At 59.3% G+C, this 19,016-nt stretch overlaps 7 protein-coding genes and 1 non-coding gene across 8 annotated transcripts; 5 read left to right on the forward strand and 3 right to left on the reverse strand.

The window, feature by feature from the left end:
• Nucleotides 1-919: 919 nt before the first annotated feature.
• On the forward strand, nt 920-1,882 carry LOC62_01G001584 (uncharacterized protein; the record flags this gene model as incomplete). Its single annotated transcript, XM_062768080.1, has 1 exon — nt 920-1,882. The coding sequence occupies one exon, from the start codon at nt 920-922 to the stop codon at nt 1,880-1,882; it is 963 nt and encodes a 320-aa protein (XP_062624064.1).
• A 2,382-nt stretch (nt 1,883-4,264) lies between these two features.
• Nucleotides 4,265-4,365, reverse strand: LOC62_01G001585. Its single transcript has 2 exons — nt 4,329-4,365; nt 4,265-4,300 (listed from the first exon to the last, which is right to left on the reverse strand). It is a non-coding gene; the product is annotated as a tRNA-Lys (tRNA).
• A 742-nt stretch (nt 4,366-5,107) lies between these two features.
• Nucleotides 5,108-6,500, reverse strand: LOC62_01G001586 (uncharacterized protein; the record flags this gene model as incomplete). The annotated part of the gene is made up of 3 exons (XM_062768081.1): nt 5,108-5,698; nt 5,743-6,411; nt 6,471-6,500. The coding sequence occupies 3 exons, from the start codon at nt 6,498-6,500 to the stop codon at nt 5,108-5,110; spliced, it is 1,290 nt and encodes a 429-aa protein (XP_062624065.1).
• Nucleotides 6,501-9,644: 3,144 nt separating this feature from the next.
• LOC62_01G001587 (uncharacterized protein) lies at nt 9,645-10,814 on the forward strand (the record flags this gene model as incomplete). Its single annotated transcript, XM_062768082.1, has 1 exon — nt 9,645-10,814. One exon carries the CDS (start codon nt 9,645-9,647, stop codon nt 10,812-10,814), a length of 1,170 nt encoding a protein of 389 aa, XP_062624066.1.
• Nucleotides 10,815-11,130: 316 nt separating this feature from the next.
• Nucleotides 11,131-12,409, forward strand: LOC62_01G001588 (uncharacterized protein; the record flags this gene model as incomplete). Its single annotated transcript, XM_062768083.1, is given in 3 exon segments — nt 11,131-11,304; nt 11,329-11,616; nt 11,630-12,409. The coding sequence occupies 3 exon segments, from the start codon at nt 11,131-11,133 to the stop codon at nt 12,407-12,409; spliced, it is 1,242 nt and encodes a 413-aa protein (XP_062624067.1).
• Nucleotides 12,410-14,008: 1,599 nt separating this feature from the next.
• On the forward strand, nt 14,009-14,752 carry RIM9_3 (pH-response regulator protein palI/RIM9; the record flags this gene model as incomplete). The annotated part of the gene is made up of 2 exons (XM_062768084.1): nt 14,009-14,014; nt 14,048-14,752. The coding sequence occupies 2 exons, from the start codon at nt 14,009-14,011 to the stop codon at nt 14,750-14,752; spliced, it is 711 nt and encodes a 236-aa protein (XP_062624068.1).
• Nucleotides 14,753-14,890: 138 nt separating this feature from the next.
• HAM1 (Histone acetyltransferase of the MYST family 1) lies at nt 14,891-17,077 on the reverse strand. The gene is made up of 12 exons (XM_062768085.1): nt 16,906-17,077; nt 16,692-16,861; nt 16,508-16,653; nt 16,236-16,461; nt 16,141-16,188; nt 16,015-16,104; nt 15,927-15,977; nt 15,865-15,879; nt 15,753-15,830; nt 15,621-15,714; nt 15,302-15,571; nt 14,891-15,262 (listed from the first exon to the last, which is right to left on the reverse strand). Exons 1-12 carry the CDS (start codon nt 17,021-17,023, stop codon nt 14,925-14,927), a joined length of 1,644 nt encoding a protein of 547 aa, XP_062624069.1. The 5' UTR covers nt 17,024-17,077; the 3' UTR covers nt 14,891-14,924.
• Nucleotides 17,078-17,306: 229 nt separating this feature from the next.
• On the forward strand, nt 17,307-18,949 carry HMCES (Embryonic stem cell-specific 5-hydroxymethylcytosine-binding protein; the record flags this gene model as incomplete). The annotated part of the gene is made up of 6 exons (XM_062768086.1): nt 17,307-17,581; nt 17,617-17,694; nt 17,733-17,816; nt 17,863-18,330; nt 18,375-18,873; nt 18,908-18,949. Exons 1-6 carry the CDS (start codon nt 17,337-17,339, stop codon nt 18,947-18,949), a joined length of 1,416 nt encoding a protein of 471 aa, XP_062624070.1. The 5' UTR covers nt 17,307-17,336.
• Between the last annotated feature and the right edge of the window lie 67 nt (nt 18,950-19,016).

Consider the following 19,016-nt stretch of genomic DNA (forward strand, 5'->3'; position numbering starts at 1 on the left):
GCCTGGCCAAGCCAGCTACTAATTGAGCCGGCCGCCGCCCCTACACGGAGGCATCCAATAACAATGCGTGTTCCGTTGGAGAGCGGCGTTGGGTTATTGGCAGCAGCGGACATTGGCCATTGGGACAGGACCAGCAGCGTAACGTAGCAGGTGAGGTGTGAATACGACGACCCTCTCGGTCCGTGGCCAGTTCCCGCTCGCAGTCAGCCGGCCGACCAGCGTACGCCAGCATCTTGGTCCTCTTTTTTTTTTTTGGTCCGATTGACACGGCGCACCCGACAGCCGCAGATGTAGAGCGCAAACTTGTCCGCCGCTTGTCCTCCGCTTTCCCTCCGCCTTGTCACAACCCACCGCCGTATCCAACGAACCATGCAACAATGGGGCCAAGCATTCCGCTCACGCCGTGCGCGGACTCCGGAGCACGGAGCACCAACGCCGAGCCGAAACAGTCATTCAGTCCTTCTTCCATCTTCTGTGCTGCGAACTTGTATCCCCTGTGGTGGCGTGATGATGGCTGTTGAGGCTGAAACGCTCGCCAACCTTTATTTGTGGTGATTCCTTCCGCCTTGGCCAATTGCCATCTTCCGTCAAAGTTGTCCATCCCTTTCTCTCCTTTGTTCAATTACTCTGAAACCCTTTGCATCAAACGTCACTGCTGTTGCTGTTGCTGCCTCCCTTCCAACCAACACACGGCAACGCATCGCGCACACGCATTCTGTATCTCACACTTTCAACTCCCACCACCCCAAAGTTATGCCAACACCGACATGTGTTACATGTGCACAAGGACAGTCACCACCTCTAGTAATCATCAGCCACACGTCCAATCACCGGGACCAATGCGAATGCGTACCCGACCATTGCTTACGCGACACAGTCCACCGGTGACATTATTCTGCATTGCCTTCACATTGTCGACATGATTGTCGACTATGCAGACAAGCCAACCCAGATCGTACTCATCCGTACAGCAAAGGTCTTCCATCACCTTGCTGCAAAGCGCATATACCACACGCTGCGCATCAGTGACGACATAGAAGCCGTGTTGCGCGGGTGGGACGTTGCGCCAACTGCCACTGTCCGAAATTTCAAGGCTCCAATCCTCGCCCACACCCAAGTTCTCACGATTCAGAAGCACGAATGCCCCGACTGGACACCTGACGTCAATCCCAAGTCTCTGTTCCCAAACGTAGAGGTCACGCGCGTAGAGGGATCGGACACAGCAATCCAGCCCGTCAACTGGCATCTCTACCCGAACCCGCACAAGTGTGCTTTCGCAGCAATCAAGCGATCGAAGATTGTCCTGCGCAACCCACTAGACGCAGCAATGAAGTGTGTGGGCCACTACGGGTGGGGCCGGCACTTGGAGGAAGTCGTATACTTCATCCCAAACTATTCCAAGGACGAGTTTGCCCACCACGTGTGTGCCTCGGCTTACGAGGCACTGGAGGGCTCCTCTACCAAGAGGCATGTCAAGGTAGTCTTCTATCATGATTGGCAGAGACACACTCTGTCGCCCTATGGTCGGCTCGGCAACTGGTGGCTGCGTAGGCTCGCTCCACCTCAGGACATGGGTCAAGATTCGCCGTGCAACGGCATGCCACTCTGCTGGGTGGCAGCTGCCATCGACTACATCACCAGACATGCCATCAACGTCACGATCGTCGGCCTCGAGACCATCACCTTCTGCACACCATGCTATCTTCACCACGCCGGGTACGAGACCTATCGCCGTGCTCAAGTGCGGATGCTCTCGGAGGAAATCGTCGACATTTTCAACTACCGGAACGAGGATGACGAAGGAACTCTCCGATTCACCACGCTAAAAGAGTATCTCGAAGATTCTGAATCGAGGAGCTTTGAGCTCTCCGATACAGAGTGATAAGAGGTTCTCCAGACGCTGTGTGCACCGGAGTAGCACGAGACGCTACCTGGGCCAGAAGACGACTGGGTGTGGCGGACCGGAGGGCGGGTGTAACACTTCCCGCACTCCAACCACAACCGACCCTCACCGACCACCGGCATTCAACAACACATGTTCATACTTGCATCACCTATCTTCATCTCATCATCATTCAACTATCATTCCAACAATGGTTCATCATCTGTATCCGCCACCTACTACCCCCAATTTCCGTGCCAAGACTTCTACGCTCCAACCAACATTCCATTTCCACGCTCTATATCCTCACGGCGTCTGTGGTAAGTGTGGTTGCCGACTTCTTCCTCAACTCCATGGTGACTTTTGCCTAATCATTTTCAGACGCCGGGAGTGATCTTACTTGCATCATCGCTCCTTGCGGAGGCTCTGGTCGAAAGCTGCGATCGGCCGACTCAAGTGGCACTTCTTTACGCGCACTCGGCGTTCTTTCACCCCGCCGAGAGAAAGCTCTACCACACCTTGAGGGTTGGCGCCAACCTCCCTGGCATCATGAGGTGAATCTCCTGTGAAGACTTGTGCGAGAGTGGTGGTGTACGCCAATTGGACGCCGAGGCCGGCGAACTTGCGTCTGTTCAAGCGAACTCTCTCAAAGCCTCGCTTCTGGCGCACGCCAAAGTCATTCCCGTTCAAAATCACGACTGTCGACTCTGGCTCCTGTGAAACCTGTTGTACATCTGTGCAGTCTTCCCAAACTCGACCGCTGTTAGTGTTGTCCCCGATGGCAATGGGAAGGACAAAGGATAACGCAACCGCTGCTGTCTCTTCTCGGCTCTCGAGTGCCACTTGGGGAAGCTCTCGAGTCCCAAGATTGTTCTAAGGAACCTTTTCCGCTACAGCTTTCCGCTTGGAGGGGAGCTGGACACGAACAGTCGATGGGAGTCGCAAGGCAACATCTTCGAGCTCATCAAGTTTGTCAACCGCCTCAAGATTATCTTCTGGCCTGATTAGGAGGGGTGCGACATGCGACGGATCAATAATATCTTTCCCCGGGATCGGTGCTTGCTCCTGCTCTGTCATGACAACCGTCCTCGACGGCGTCACGTCCACCAAGCGGCTCACTTTTGTCGGTTTAGAGGCCGTCGACTTTGACGACATAGGCCCCGCCATCAGCTCCGACGATATCGACAACACTCATCGTGTCTCAATCAGAGCGCCGTCATGGTAGCCAGAAGGCAGTTCACGATGTAGAACGCTAGGTGGAGCGCCGCCACAGCACAGCGACCTTCCCCACCATCCGAGAGTACCTAGACGAAGAAGAATCACGACCTTTCGAGATCACAGATGCGGTGTAATGTCTGTTGCAACAATTATTATCTAGAACACTTCGACGGCGACCGGATCGTTAGCGTCCCAGTGAGTTGTACCTCTGTAGTTAGAGGAATGGGTCAAAAATGCATAACCGTTTTAAGGATACGAACACATTCCAGCGCCTCATACCTCCCAAGTCAGCTTGTTCACTCTCTGAGAGTGCTGCATTCCTCAAACGTCTCCTCTTCGTCTTCACCACCACGAATGTCTAATGGCCTTCAATGGGATGTCAAAGGCCATCTATGTACACAGAACTCCACCTCTGACACGGACTGAGCGGGCCGGACTCACCGCTCCTCCCACGGACGGCCGGCCGGTGTCCGCCGACGTCACAAGGCCAATGGCGCCCTCGTTTACAGTCACCTCATCCTCATCACATACACACGTACAGGTTCCGCAACGGCGGCCCGGTATGCATGTGCGCTACCCTCGAACCTGGAATGTCGGAACGCTGTCGTCAGGTCCTCCGTTGTCCCTTTCCTGTTTCCAATTGGCGGTGGCTGAAGTGAGACCATCATCACTGTCCGTCCTCCGTAGGAAGACGGATCGGGTCGCCGAGTATTTGGTTATCCAAGGGACCTTGAATTCAATCAATCACAGTGTACGTCAGTTCCGCTGGTCTACATACCTCGGACTCTGTTTCTGACCTGCCCCAGTGACAGGTCCAGGCTCGCAATCGCTGACGGACTCGGGTCGGCGCGACGGAGGGCAGCAGGGATGGCGTACCGCCGTGAGTGTTGTGTTAATGAATGTCAGACATGAGCCTCGTGTGATTGCAGGAACCCGAGCCGACGGACGTGGTGACGTCAAAAGGCGTCGCCCGTGCGGCATCACATTCCTGCGTGGCCGCTCGGTTCGCGTCGAGTGCGCGTTTCGACATTGTGCGCCTCCGCCTCGTCGAGACCTTTTGATGACACGCGGGCCACATTCCACACGGACAATGAACTGCCGCCCAACAAAAAAACCACGGCTCCAGCAGATCCGTCTGCGCATGCTTCGTTCTGTGCCAAAGGAAACCCCCGGCGGGATTCGAACCCGCGATCCTCGAGTCGTTTGCAGCTCTATCGCGGAGCATGCGTAAAAGCTCGACGCCTTCACCACTAGGCCACGGGGGTGGTGATTGTTGTTGTTTATGCCCACATGTCGGTGGCGGCCGCGGCCCGGGCATGCGGGCGTGGGGTTGGCGACGTGCCTCGATAAAATTGCCACATTGGGCAAGTTTCCCCGCGTGCTCGCATGGTTAACCCACGCGGCCGCGCACCCACGCACCTAGTCGCACTCGTATGCATGCATGCTGCTACATCAGATTTTAGGTTGGCCGGGCGAGACAGGGACGGCCCAGTGGCGGCCGATGCATACACGTACAACTATCTGACATGCACATTTGAGGCGCATGAAAGATTTTGTTTGCATCTCTTCAGACACTTCGTAACAACGGGACAGGGCGCATCTGTGCGGCCGAGGAGAGTTTTCCACCACGTGCTACGACATTCCGCTACACTTGGCAACAAGTGTCCTCGCGCTCCATGGCCGCATGGTGCTTGCGCTGCACCAGGTGACACGGCTCGTGCCTGTAGCACGGGTCGGGAGTGGCATGCACCTCTGGGGTGGCAGCAGAAACTCTCGCCGAGTCTCGCTTCATCCATGATGCTCTACGCAGCCCGGAAACAGCGTGGCCGCCTAGAACTGGACTTGGCATTCGATCTGCCCGCGTGTGGCTGTGGAGTATCGCCGCGTGTGGCTCATTGTCACAATTATGTTCATTGTTCGTTGCTATCAATCCTCTTGATTGTCCGTGAACAATGTGTCTATCTCTGCTCGAACATCACTCTTCCTTGCTCCTTTCCGAGACCTAGTCTACCGATCATGGTAGACTTCAAACGCACTCGACGCCATCGCCTCATACTCAGCGTATGACTGGAAGGTAAGTTGACCCCGGCGCCCGGAACTGTTTGAGGCAAAGATATTCTCCATGAAGCGTTGGAGATAGTGGTGCTTTGGCGTGAGCACTGGCACGGTAGCTGAAGACGAATTTGTGGTGCTACGGCGGCGCGAGAGGGAAGCTCTGGGTGAGGATGAGCCTTTCGCTGCGTTCCGAGTGGTGAGCCTCGTGGCAGCGGTTGTGTCCTGTGTCATTCTACGCCTCTTCCACTTCCGAAGCGCCCATGCCGCCGCAGCATAGGCGCTACCCGGGGGTGTGCGCTCGGGATCGTCTCCTTCCAGATCGCTGTCACTGCCTTCGGACTCGCTATCGTCGTCCCACATGTTGGCATCGTTGGCGAAGACCCTGAACGCCGTACTTGCTCGGTTGACAATGAGCGCAACGTCGGAGAGACGATCGTCAAAGCGGATTGTCTCCAGCCCAACCACAGTGACACTGGTGGTGTCCTTTGTGGCAAGCTCGTATGCCTTGCAAACCCAGGGATAGGGGATCGCAGTGTATCGAACCTGCATTCCATCAGCTCTGCGGTCTACCCAAGCACCCTACTCACCTGGAAGCCCAAGTGACGGATGAATGTGCTCTCCGCCTGAGGGTGGAACACAAGCTTGAGGTGGCCTACTCTGGACCCATCCTGTCGCCAATACCCATGGGTCGTGGCAGAGACGAAAGCGCGGCCCAGGTCGGTGGATATCCTCACTCGAGTCGGGAGGAACAGTGTCGCATCGCCGAGGTCGCCGCGGGGGAGGAATCCCAGACTTCCCATCCCGGAATAGAGACAAGTGTTGCGGATGACCGTCTTCTGACGGTTGATTGCCCACAAGCCACAGGTCATCCCCATACAGGGCCTCTGGTTGTGCCAGTTCTCCGGGTCCAGGCGGAGCACCTTGACGTTTGGGAGCATCGACGGGCGAAACTTGGGAACGGAGCTGTTGTCGAACTGGTTGCTGCAGTCGTGGTCGCGAACCGTCACGACCTGGGTTCCAGAGAGGAAGTGCGCCTTGAGTGACTTGCCGAGGCCGAGCACCGACGGGCGGTCAACACCCCGGAAGATGTTCCGGATGTTGTTGTCGTCGATTTCGAGGTGTCGGTAGAGTGCTTGGCCTGCTGGGTAGAGGAAGTGGGTGTTGACCCGAAGAAGAGCAACCTGATCAGAGCGCTGGAGGTGGCTGACAATGTTCTCCAGCAGCTCGGGTGTCTGAAGGACGAGGCTACGGGCCGACTGGGAGGAACGGGTCAGCGTGCGCTGATAATCTAACGCATGTTGATGTTCTAACCCACCTTGCGACCCCCGGAAACCGACTCAGTCATATTGGAATGTGTGATGGCCGGTATGGTGGGCATAAGGTGGCCGAAGTGGAGAGGAGAGGTGGAGGGTGGTGGGGTGGTGGTTACGTGTGTCGGCCAATCCTCCAATGGTCGACTGGTCGTGACGACGGCAAGAGCAGTGACACCGTCCCAACCGCCTGGCTGAGGATGTTGATCAATGAAGAAGACAAACAAGTGCATACGACGTGCACTCACCTTTTATCTGACTGCAGTACGTCAAGAGACGGTGTAGAAAGGGGGTGAGGGACGGGCGGTAGACGTGGAATGGTGTGAAAGGAGAAAACACACTCAGTTGTGTGTGTGCGTGTATGTCGTGGTTGTGCGACCGGCGCCCGTTGTGAGTGTTGGTCCTTTGTTCGACGCCCAATGCCCTTGACTCATCCTTGCCATCCAGTGATACACGCACAGGCCCCTACAGTCAGTCATATCGTTTGCAGCAAGACTCGCGACGGCGCGGAGGCGAAGGCGAGCGGTCGGCCTCGGCCCGTGCTTTCTGCTGTCTCTCGAGCTGTCCTCTGCAAGGAACACCAACTAAGACCACATTCGTGGCCCCTGATTTTTGTCATACTCAGATTGATGAAGCGCCGCGACCAGCTGACAACAGGTGCTGATGGCGTACATCAGCCAAACTGTGGCCACTCCTCAAACTCACAATATCGACATCGAAGAATTTGGCGGCTTCAGGACCTCCTCAGGATGGTCTGTTGAGATCGTAGATGCTGAGAAGGCGTTCAGAGCTGCGGAGGGCACTTGAAGTGCCAAGGCAAGCCCGGCCGACTTTCACCTCGTCAAGCCTCTCTTCGAGTGCGAGGTGAACGTACCGCAACTTGCCAGATCCCCAGAAAACGCGCAGTTTACGCAGAGGAGGGTGACTTTCGACCGGTTGTCTTCGCAGGCGGCCAAGTTTCGCAGGATGCGATGGATGGTGGCCAGAGTGTCATCAACCGTTCCTCGGAGTGGTGGTCAGTTAGTTGGCCCCGACGGGAAACTGACCCAATCGGCTCGCCAACGAGGCGAAAGCTGTATGATGTTGTACAATTTCGTGTACCAGAGATGTCTGAAGTGTTGGGCTCGCTGAGAGGGGTGGGACGCGCCATGGCTGGCGAGTTGGCGGGCAACGAGGGACGAGTGCGGTCTGGTGCCCGGCGGCACGGTGAGTGGGGGCGTATGAGTGGCGATGGGGGCGAGCGAAATGGAGCTGACTTCATGTTGAGCATTGCTTGCCCATCAGCGCTTGTGCCACGAAGGCCAAGTTCTCAGTCGAGTGGGCTGCACACATGTCTGCGGCGTGTCGAGAAACGCAGATCCAGGGCGGGCGACACAACGCACGCGCCACACTCGCCCGGTCGTCCCCGTCGTTGACGGCGCCGTCACCCAAACACCTAGCACCGCACCTCGCCGGACCTATCGCCCAAGTTCAACCATGCAGGATTGATGGGCATGGTACTGTCAAACGCGTCGTAAATGGATTGATGGCGGGAGGCGTGGTGCCCAATGGTGTCGTCTTGTCTTGCTCGACGCGAAAGCGGCCCCCCTCGACGCTCCCCCGCGGATTAGGTCGATCTCGACGTTTAGGGAGGCCCGACGAGTTTTCTGAGTGGTTTGCTGTCCGATGGGCGGGGGACGCAGACAGCCACGCGCCGGTGAGCACACACTCGCCCCTCACCCGCGCCGACAACGCGACGTCCGAACCTGGTACGGCGCACGCACCGTCGAAATGGCGCGAGGGCAAAAATGGTGTACGCCATAATAAGCGAGAGCAAACAGGTGAGTAACTTGACTGGAGAGAGAGCTGATCAAGCCCAGCAGCTTGCAGGTCGACAACGCACTCCGCCCACCCGACAGCCGGCCCTCGCCTGCTCGCTCATACCGCCCACCACTTCCCGCTCGCATTCCTCGCGCTGCACGCTTCCGCCCTAGCAAATGGGTGTTTGGAGCGTCGGAGATGGCTGGGGTGCGGTGGAATGGTGGGGGGTGTCGGCGGAGCACGCTACCCATCCACGTTGCGGCGCGACGGCTCCGCCTTCCCACGATGCGCAAACCTTCTCCCTCGCTCTCACTTGTCTTCAACCTCATTCAACCAGCATCCATCACCTACACCATGCGCCATAATTCAATTTCAGTCGCTCCTCTTCGTCACCTTGCCATTGCTCGTCTCTTACACCACCTCACACCACAACTGGTGCCGTGTTCCACCTCGCGTACTGTGGGTCGGCCCGAGCCACGTCATCAAGTCACCGCAGCACGCGACTAGTACCGGGCCGCACCTCTCAACGTCACCAACACCTCAGCTCCTGTTGCTAGACCGACACTGCAGCACACAGCTCCATTGTGCATACAGCTGCTCTACTCGACAGGACCCCCTTCCTCACCTCCCCGCCCTCCGCACCGCATGGCGCCCCCATCCGGGCCTACGCATCCAGAGAGGGGCTGCTGACCTCTCCGAGTCCCGGCACAACCAACCTCCGGCCCATTTCCGGAGCACTCGGCACCCATATCACTGGATACTGTGTGCCTTGCTGTTACTCACCCTCCTTGACCTCACTGACGTGTGCATTCTTAGCCTCCCTCATCAAGCGAAGTCACCGCCGTTGCTGCCAGCCTTCGCAGGCTTCCGGCGGGTTCGTCCAGTGTGTACCCCGCTCATGTTCCCTACCAATCCCTGGGCTGAACATAACGCACACAACTTGAACTCACGTCACCTTTCACCTCCTGACATCGTTGCTTACCTTGCTCTTGTCTGTCTCCACGAACACTTCACCTGCAGCCACCTAGTCCACCTCGATGCGTCCCGTCGCCATCACCAGCCTCGCCGCCTCATGGTTGCTTATGGCTCGACACCCAGACATGACATGATCTTCAAGAAAACGCCGCCAATTGCCCCACTTGCCTCCTCGACCTGCAATGGTACTCCGCGCCCCGTGCTTGAAGCATTGCGATCAGCGGAGGGCGTCAACGTGCCCGAGTTGGACGAAGCGACGGGCGTAGCGCCCCCTGTCCTCAGTTTTCACACCGTCGACAAGGAAGGTCGATTGCCTTCTTCCTTTCACCCAACCTCCCGTCCCCAACTCTTCTCCTCCTCTATTTTAATCTCTCAAGACTCAAGACCACTAGTGGACGTCCATCATGGTGTGTCCGAGCCCAGGGTACGCCATCAGCACGCTCACCTCCCAGCTTCCGAGCGACCTCCTTCATTGCCCGCCGACCATCAAGCCGCTCAACCCCCCTGTTGACGGGTCGACCTCCCCTCCGGCGGGCAACACCATCCTCAACTGTGATCACCTTGTCAAGAGCATCGTGGAGAACACGGACCGCAATACCAAGGTCGTGCTCTTGCGCACCTCGCGTCTCTTCTTCGACGCCGTCGCCCCGCACCTTTACTTCTCGATCTCCATCGGCGGAAGCGAGGGGCCGAGCCTGTTTGAAGGTATCCAGGAGATGATCGATGCCGACAACGAGCACGATGCCAAGCCCAGCAAGACCTCTGGCCTTCCCACCAACCCGAAGAGCAGCTTCAACTTCAAGGCCGCCCTTCTCATCCAGACCCGTATCATCACAATCCAAGGTGTCCACCCTCAGTGGTGTGACATGGACGAGTACCTCTTCCACACGCTCTTCCTCGAGGTCGGCATCGTGAGGTTCGCGCCCCAGTGGTGCGACCCCCTCGGCAACCGTACTAGCCCTCACCCCCACGGTACCGACTACGCGTGTGACCGCAAGTGCCGTTTCGCCCAACTCCCGTGCGTCAGCAAGGTTGTCTTCCGCAACCTCGCCTATCCGAGTCTGCCGTTCCCTCCCGCCTTTGTTCCCGACTTCAACCATGTCGAGGAGGTGGTCTTCATCATGCCCCTCAAGGACCAGTTCCATGCCGAGGACGAGGACTTCTTCCCACCGCGCCAGCTGGTTGGAAACATCTCACCGGGCTTCAACCTGCGCGAAGCCGACTACATCAAGATTGTGATTTGGCCCGAGCTTGACGTCCGCTCGTGGTCCAAGCCGCAGGAGGGCGGTTCAGACGAGAACCTTCCGTACGAGCTGGAGGAGTTCGCTGGCGTCACGCACGGTCGCCTTCACATCTACGGCCTCGAGCATGCGGACCTTGTTCACCCCGATGATGGCGACCTGGAGGATGAGGACCGCCTGGAGAGGCTCGAGAAGACGGCGCTCAAGAATGCCAAGTCGACGATCCGCGGCGCTCGCGGTGGTGGTGCCGAGTCGCGCCATGTCAAGTTCTTCACGCTGGACAAGTACATCAAGGACCCGGAAGCCAGGCAGGGCGAGGTGATGCCGTGGTGAAGGCTCGGCATGGCCGAGAGGCAAGCAGGCGATGAACACACTCGTTTCACGACAAGGTAGGCGATGAACACGCTCGTTTCACAGTGTAGTGAGAGTCAACACCATGCTGGGATCGAGCGTCAGTGCGGCACACACGGCGTCGCAGTCTTATCGGGGCCCAGCACGCTCGACTTGCCTGTGTGGATCGTCGCGTGCCTAGTCGTGCCGACTGTCCTGAGGGCGAGTCTGGCAAAACTGACAATTGCGACTGTTGACTGAAGCTCTCACTACTTACGCTTGCTTGTTCTATCCCCCAGTGCTCCCCAGCCCGTCAAGCATGGTCACCCCGTCCGCGGCAGCCGCCCAGCCCCCCGTCCACCATGCCTCCCCTACGGCCGGGTACAAGCTCTTCGATTCGCCGCACCTTGTCGACATGATCTTAGACCAAGCGGACAAGCAGACGCTCTCGAGGGTCATGCGTACCGCTCAGCGCTTCTTCATTCCCGCGGGGGTGAGGCTGTACCACTCCATCCAGGTCGGTGGGGACAAGCAACCCAGCCTAGTTGGCCTCCGTAGCGTTCTCCGCGCCAAGACATCGTTGCGCGAGCAATTTCTCCGGCGCAACTTTGCAAACTACAGGCTGCTCCTGTTGTCCTGCACACAAGTGGTGACGATCGAAGGGCCGCACAGCGAGTGGTGTGACCTACCATGGCACGTCATGCGGCAATTGTTCCCCAACGTCAAGGTGGTACGCGTCGCGCCGCAGCAGAACCGCGCCCAACGGACATCGTACACGTCTGGAAGCCACTGGGACGGACTATGCGTGCACGGCAAAGCGTCTCGTCGTGGACAAGGGCCGTCACCCCCTGATCTCCAGCCCGCTGGCCAGACAGGCTTTCAGCCGCCCGTTCAGCTCGGCGAGCGACACGTCGACCGCGCCCTGGGACTCACGCTCGCACGATGAGCCGGAGGCAACCATCCGCCCGCCTGTCACCCCCGAGTCCGACCACCGCGCCCCATCGTACCGTCCAGACCACTGCAAGTTCACATCGCTTCCCAGAGTCCGCAAGGTGGTATTCCGCAACCTGCTGTCGACAACCCTTCCGTACCCGCCGGGAGTCTCCGCCAAAGTGACGGCCAACGAGATCGTGCTCGTGTTGCCGACGGAGCCCCAGTTCTTCGTCGATGCCGAGAGTGACGCCGCGGATGACCTTCGTCATCACATCAAGGCGGGCGACCACATCAAGGTTGTCATGGCGCCAACACTGGAGACGAAGAAGTGGTCCACGCCGGTCATGCACGGCGACGGCCACGATTTCGACCTAACCGTCATGCTGGCCCGGATTGCGACGTTCTCGGCCAAGAAGTCGCTCACGGTGTACGGTCTAGGGAGGATCCAACTCGCGCCCTGGGGATCCGACCCTAAGCCGGGCGAGGGGGCCGAGGAGAGCAGCGCCAAGACCGACATTAGTTATCTTGAGAACACCATGGACGACAAGCGGCTCACGGCCGGCGGCAAAGTCGACATCGGGTACTACTCACTGGAGACATACGTCAATGGCACCCAATACCGACCGCTTGAGGTTGAGGACGTGGACCAGTGGAACTTGGAGTAGGCCGGCCGCAACGCGACAGGTCGGCAGGCATCGAGGGCATGGTGGAAGGGGACGGTGGTGGCCATGACGGCGGCAGAGAGAGCAACATCGAGGGCGGCAACGCGGGCGACAACGAGGACGACAGCGAAGACAATGAGGATGTGGGCATCAAGGATGGTTGTGGAGGAAGCGCCGGTCAACTGGCCCAGCTGAGCAGCGAGCCCGCCCGCTCGATCGGCAGAACCACTGATCTGATAGGCATGATGACGACATGAGTGACTACCCCTCCCAATGCTTGGGTACGTCTCCAGCACTCTGCGACGCCCGGCACAGTCTCTGCGACGCAGATGAAGCGTGAAACATGCCCACTAACCCTGCTGACAAGTTGCCGGGCACACTGCGTGGTCGCAAGGGGTGAGGTGACGTCGCTTGCAGCGAGATCTGACCATGTTCAGAGGAGGCCGGCGTCCACGGATGACGCGGCCGCGGTTCCTTGGGGCGATAAGGCGGGGGTTGTCGGGTCACCCGACTCGTCGAGATAGCAGGGGCTCCACTCGCTCGCTCGACTTGGATTTCTGGCCGTCTCGCTCTACCTGGTCACCGCATTCCTCGGCGCGCAGCAGCTGACGCCGCGCGCTCCACACACACGTCACGCCTCTATGCGTACCAGTTTCGTGGGTCACGGATCGAGCTTGAACCCGAGAAGAGGTGCCCCGCACGTTCGGCGGCAGGTCACGTCGGGCTCCTGGGCGAAGGCACTATGTCTGTGGGTCAATAATCGCCGAGACGGCAACTTTGGGCCTTCGTGCTCGCTCCTCCACAACATGGCGGCCGAGGTCATGTCACGCGGTGTGCTCTGGTCATTCGTTCTAACCGCTCAAGCTCCCCTCTGATGCGCCGAGGCCGACGAGGGCCTCCCCTCCGCCTTGGACCGTCTCCGGGTGGCAGGTCACGGTAGGCACCGGACACTGCGTCATGTCACCTGGATGCGATGCTCCGAGACCGCAGCGAGCCGCTCGCTGCAGCCGCTGACGCTGTCATGGTCCCCATATAGACGTCCTCGCCACCGTCGCGCGCTGCTCCACCGGCGGCAGAAGACCGCAAGGCACAACACGTGTGTCAGTCCGCCGAGGGGTCGTTGTTCCCGCCATCAGGCCCGCACTGCGCTCGCATAACATCCACACTACACTCTATCGGGCGGCGAAGGGTATGGAGCAGGTCACGGGGACGTTGAAGGGAATGGGGCAGGTCACCGGGACGTCACATTTGAGCTGGATGGCGACATGAGCTCCCCTGCCTCGCTCCCTTTGAGTGTTGTCGTGCAGGCTGGCCTCCTTGCCGCCGACTACACCACACGTCGTGGGCCATCTCCACACCGCACGCCAGCCTCACCCCGTGTCGCGCTCTATCTCCTCCTCGACCCCGAGGGTGCAACAATGAGGTCATGCTCGCGACGAGCAGTCATGGGATCACATGATGGGGTTACATCATGCCCGTTGGCTGTCTGGTGGTGCTGAACAGCATACTTAAAGCCCTCTCCGAGTGGCAACGACCTCAAGCCCCCGAACGACACAGCAAGTACCACAGCAAGCGAATCGCCGAGCAACAGCTATCACAGCCATGAACGTACGTCGTCCCCCAGGGCGCAGCTAACGCCAGTTCATAATCCACATCGGGACCTTCCTCCTCCTGGTCGCCTTCGTCCTCCTCCTAGTGGCGTCCATCTCCGCCCCAGTGGTGAAGCACGTCGCCTTCCTGACGGCCAAGTCGGCGCAACACACGTTCCGGTACGGCGCCTGGGGATGGTGCGACACGCTGGGCACGAACGTCTGCACGGGCCGGAGCGTGGGCTACCCGCTCGCGGAGCAGGCTGGCGCGTTTTCCGGGCAGCAGATCGCGCATTCAGTGAGCTCCACGACGCGCGCGCTCGTCATGCACCCCATCGCGTGTGTGCTGTCGTTCATCGCGTTCGTCATCTGCGCCACGGCGGACAGGTTCGGCTTCCTCGGCGCCACGCTCTTCACGTCGCTCGCGTTCATCTTCTCCTTCATCGTCATGGTGATCGACTTTGCGCTGTTTGGTAGGGCGAAGCGCAACCTCAACAAGAACCCCGGTATCAGTGCACAGTACGGCAGCGCGACGTGGCTCACCCTCGTCGCGACGCTGTGCCTCTTCTTCGCCCTCTTCTTCACCTTCTTCTCGTGTTGCGTCGGCCGGCGCGACAATGCTCGCGGGCATGTCGAGTCGGGCCATGTGACTACCGAGAAGCGCGGCCTGTTCGGTAACAAGCACCACCGCCACGTCGACGGCGCGGCTGCCCCCGCCACGACTGTGAACAACGACCGCCGTTTCTGGCAGCGTTAGCAAGCTTTGGCGTCAAGAGTTGAAGTCAGAAGTTAATCCGTAGCTCCCTTCGCTGGCTCGCGGTCTAGTTCCGTGCCTAGACGCGAGCAACTGGCCACGGTGCCCTATAATGTTAGTCGAATGAATAATGTTGAGTGTTGACAGGCTACATGTGGTGGCATGGCTAGCCGTGCTACAGGAGTGAGTACTTCTCGTCCAGGACCCCCGCGTCCCGTACTCTCCACTTGGCCCACTGCTCGTCGACGGCCTCTCGTGTGATGACCACCTCGACGTCCTTCCACTCCCCGAGGGCCTCTTCTTCTTCGTCGTCGTCATGGTGCTCCTCATCATCGTCGTCACGTCGCCTGGGTTGCTTGCGCGTAATGTGGTGCCGCTTCTTCAAGAACCCCAGCTCCTCGAGTGTGAGCGCAACGTCGTCCGTTCGGAGGTGGGCCGCACGAGCGAGGGTCGACATGGTTGTCGTGACGGCGTACTGCCCCTTGTGTACGGGGTCGAGCCGCTTGGTGAAGTCTGAGTGAGTCAGTAGCTGCACACGCCCCAATGACCCACGGTATCCATTTACCAACACCGTCTCGTGCACCTCCTCCTTGACTGGCGGTTTCCGTTCCCGCAACGAGCGGCCCTCCGTGGACTTTGGCTTCGTTGGCGTTGGCGGCGGGGGTGGAGCTGGCTCAGACAGCAGCTGGCGGCATACACGGAGCACGACAGACGTCCAGTACGCCATGTATCCCTTGAGCCCGAGATCTGACAGTGGCCGTTCTGGCGTTCCTGGCGATAGTGAAGGAGGTCGTGTTGACGGATGCCGGGTGAGGTAGTAACCTGGGTGGTCAGATATCTAACTTGATATCATCAGCACGTCTGCACGCACTGAATTCCATGAGAAGCTTGCCGAAGCCCCTGTTTTGATGAGGAGGGAATGTAACAATGCAGGCGAGATTATAGTCGTCGTATGAGAGCTTCTCCTGTGCGGGTCAGCGAAGGTGGGAAGCCTGAAACCCACCTTGGAGAAGAAAGCCATGACCTGGTCGCGTTTTGACGTCGCCGCGTCACATAGCACGTAGAAGAGGAAGTTCTCCACCTGGGGGTTAGGTCTGGCCGCCGTCATAACCCACGTGAAAGAAGACTGACTGGGAGTTGTTAGCTCACGCACAACCTCCGGACAGCTCCAACTCACTTTATGATCTATAAACAGCTTGCCAAACAAGCTGAGGTTCTGGCAGTACAGCTGCGAGGTCAGGAGACGAAAAGGCCATGAACCTCACTGTAGCGTGCGCGCCGTCCACTTCCCAAATGGTGTAGCTTCCTCGCTGGTACACCTTCCGTCCTGGCGGCTGGAGCTGCGTGCACGACGTCTGGTGGGTAAGCACTATCGTCAATATGTCACCCACAGTGTGCATCTCCCATCCTGCCCGCGTGCGCATGTACTTGAAACACAGCTGGAGGCGTCAGCTCAGTCGCTCCGCGATCATGAGCTGGCACTCACATCGCACGCCCACAGCCGCCCTCGCGCGCCTTCCCCGCCCTTGCCGACGCCTGCCGCGAGCAAGTCGCTCGTGCTCGGCGCCGAAGGTCGGAGCTTTGATGCTCCCGGCGTGGGGCCTGGCGGATCCTTGCGCTTCCTCCCACGCTTCGGGCCATCGGCGGTCAACAACGACGCCGAGGCGACGCCGCCTGTCTCGGCCAATGGAAGCGGGTACGGCGAGTAGTACCTGTCCTGTCAGCGCAAGCTTCCGCTCAACACAAGGGGAAGCCTACCAGGTCTTGATGAGGTACTCGCCAAACCTCACGTCTTCAAAGTTGCGCACTCGCGTCACGGCCGCATGCTCGCGCTCCGGGGTGGACGCCTCGGAGATGTCCTCTCGCAAATCGCGTCCGTTCGCGGGCGCCGACGCGCCGTGGGGCTGGATTGTCAGCTTATGCGGTCCACAAGGAAGCTCACTGCGTCACCATTAGATGGTAGCCTGCTCGGCCCGGGCGCCGCAACCTCCTCGCCGAGCGCCGAGGCCGGCACCCACGAGTCGAGGCGCTTGTCTTCCCCCACAAAGGAGATGTACGCGTCCTGCGCGCCGGCGAGCTTGGACGGGCGCGAATTGAGCACGATCGCCGGGCCTTAGATGTCAGCGGGGCCACCGTGCATACTGTGGGCGACTTACGCAGCTTGCCGTCCGCTCGCGCGACGAGGTACAGCCGCCCGACTGCAAAGTCGCGTTGTTGTTGTTCCCGAGCGTCGGCCCTTCCCGGGGTGAGCGGGGGGGCTTTTGGGGCGGGCATGGTGGGACAATTGGGCCAGAGGGACCTCTGGGACGTTGCTGCGCACCGCTCGTCGTGGATTGTTATTGATTGAAGCTCGGGATGGGCTGCGTTGTGCGTCTTACCCACCCCATCCAGAGGGTGATGTCTCTCTACTCAGACGCCGGACTTGAATTGAGCGGGCGGGAGGGAAGTGAATGACGGAGATTGGGCTTCTGTCCGCTTATGACGCGTGGGGGGGGGGATGGTCGGTTGACTGTATTGATCTGGTCGAGCTATCTTTGTTGACATTCCTTTCACATCGCACATCTCTTGACAACTTGCATACTCTGCAATGTGCGGGCGATACGCACTCGGAGCGGCGCACATTGCCTTCCTCGAGGGCCTCCAAGCCCAGTACGGGCGCCTATTCCCCAACCGCCGGCACCCTGCCGATGAGGACGACGAAGGTGGAGGTCCGATGCGGTTGCGCGGCGGCGCGCCGGACGAGCACGAGGACGTCAAGCTCGACTTCCACGCCGCCGATGACCCGGAGAAGGGTTTCCCCAAGTGGGAGCGCGAGCAGGACTTCTGGCCGAGGTGGGTTTGGCGGTGGTGGGCATGGCTGACGCCAGCTACAACATTGCGCCGAGGCAGCGCGCGCCGGTTGTCAGGCGTGACCAGGAGACGGGCGAGGTTATGATCGAGACAATGTGAGCTTCGATCTCCTCCAAGTGCAAGCTGACGGCAGGCAATGGGGCCTGATCCCCCACTGGACAAAGTATCCCCCCACCGGCCCGCTCAACACGATCAACGCGCGGTCCGAAGCCCTCATGTGCGTGGGTTCCGTGGTCCCCTTCGACACTAACCCATCCACCCAGTGACCCGTCATCTGGAGGCATGTGGCACGCGCTTAAGCAGCACAAGCGGTGCATCATCCCCGCACAGGGGTACTACGAGTGGCAGAAGAAGGGCGCGACCAAGGTCGCGCACTTTGCCCGTCTGCCAGTGTCGAAGGGCACGACGCAGGCTGACCCGCCAATTATGTTCTTCGCGGGGCTCTGGGACACAGTCAAGTACGTTGAGCCTGTCGCGTCCAAGTTCGTGCCCAAGGAAGGCGACGACCGCGAGCCGTACCCTACAGGCAACCCCGTGCCTCTGTCGACGTTCACGATCCTGACGACGACGCCGTCCAAGGACATTGCGTGGCTGCACGACCGGATGCCGTGCATCCTTACGAGCTACGAGGACATTGCGCGCTGGCTGGACCTCGGCGAGGTGAAGGAAGGGTGGAAGGAGGGCAAGGGCGGTACGGCGGATGTTCTGCACAGTGTGTCGGGCTTGGACTGGTGAGTTACATGTGCCAGCGGAACGCAGCGAACTCACGCCTCAGCTACCCTGTCGTTCCCGAGGTCGGAAAGATCGGTCGGAGCGAGCAGTCGTACATCCTTCCTGTCGCTGAGCGGAAAGACGGCATAAAGTCGTTCTTTGCGAAGCAGCAGCCATCACCAGCCAAACCAAAGGGAGCCGGCTCTGGGGGGTTCACCCAGGCGTTCAAGGAGGACAAGAAGCCTGTGATAAAAGAGGAGGCTGTGCCAGCGGTCAAGGAGGAGACCAAGCCAGATGTCACAGAGACCAAGCCTGCGGCTGCAGACGTCAAGGCCGGAACCGAGCCCAAAGCCGAACCCGTGGACGACGACGACATCGTCCTCCTCGACACTGCCCCTAGTCAGTCGGTCAAATCCGAGTCATCCAAGCCCGCATCATCTCAGCGTTCGTCTCAGGACTCGAAGCCTGAGCCAGCTACACCTGGCAAGCGCAAGCGCGGAGACGAACGAGGCGGGCACCAGACCAAGATCATCCGGCAGACACCAAAAGAGGAGAAGAAGGGGGTAGGTACACATCACCGCGCCGAGCTGACTCCAGCAACCGTCCATCACGAGCTTCTTCAAGTCGCCGCGCAAGTAGGACTGTATGATACTGTGGGATTGTAGCATTCTTTGCAGCTTGTATTATGTTTGAGCACATCACGTGA

The sequence above is a fragment of the Vanrija pseudolonga genome, chromosome 1, assembly GCF_020906515.1.
Source record: "Vanrija pseudolonga chromosome 1, complete sequence".
Taxonomy (NCBI): Eukaryota; Fungi; Basidiomycota; class Tremellomycetes; order Trichosporonales; family Trichosporonaceae; genus Vanrija; species Vanrija pseudolonga.

What these genes read in the sequence shown, in the direction of transcription:
- HAM1 (XM_062768085.1), bottom strand. Translation starts at nt 17,023, where the DNA reads ATGCCCGCCCCAAAAGCCCCCCCGCTCACCCCGGGAAGGGCCGACGCT. An exon ending in GAGTACCTCATCAAGACCTG is followed by an intron (nt 16,462 to 16,507) that starts GTAGGCTTCCCC and finishes CTGACAGGACAG; the next exon opens with GTACTACTCGCCGTACCCGC. An exon ending in GGCGGCTGTGGGCGTGCGAT is followed by an intron (nt 16,189 to 16,235) that starts GTGAGTGCCAGC and finishes TGACGCCTCCAG; the next exon opens with CTGTGTTTCAAGTACATGCG.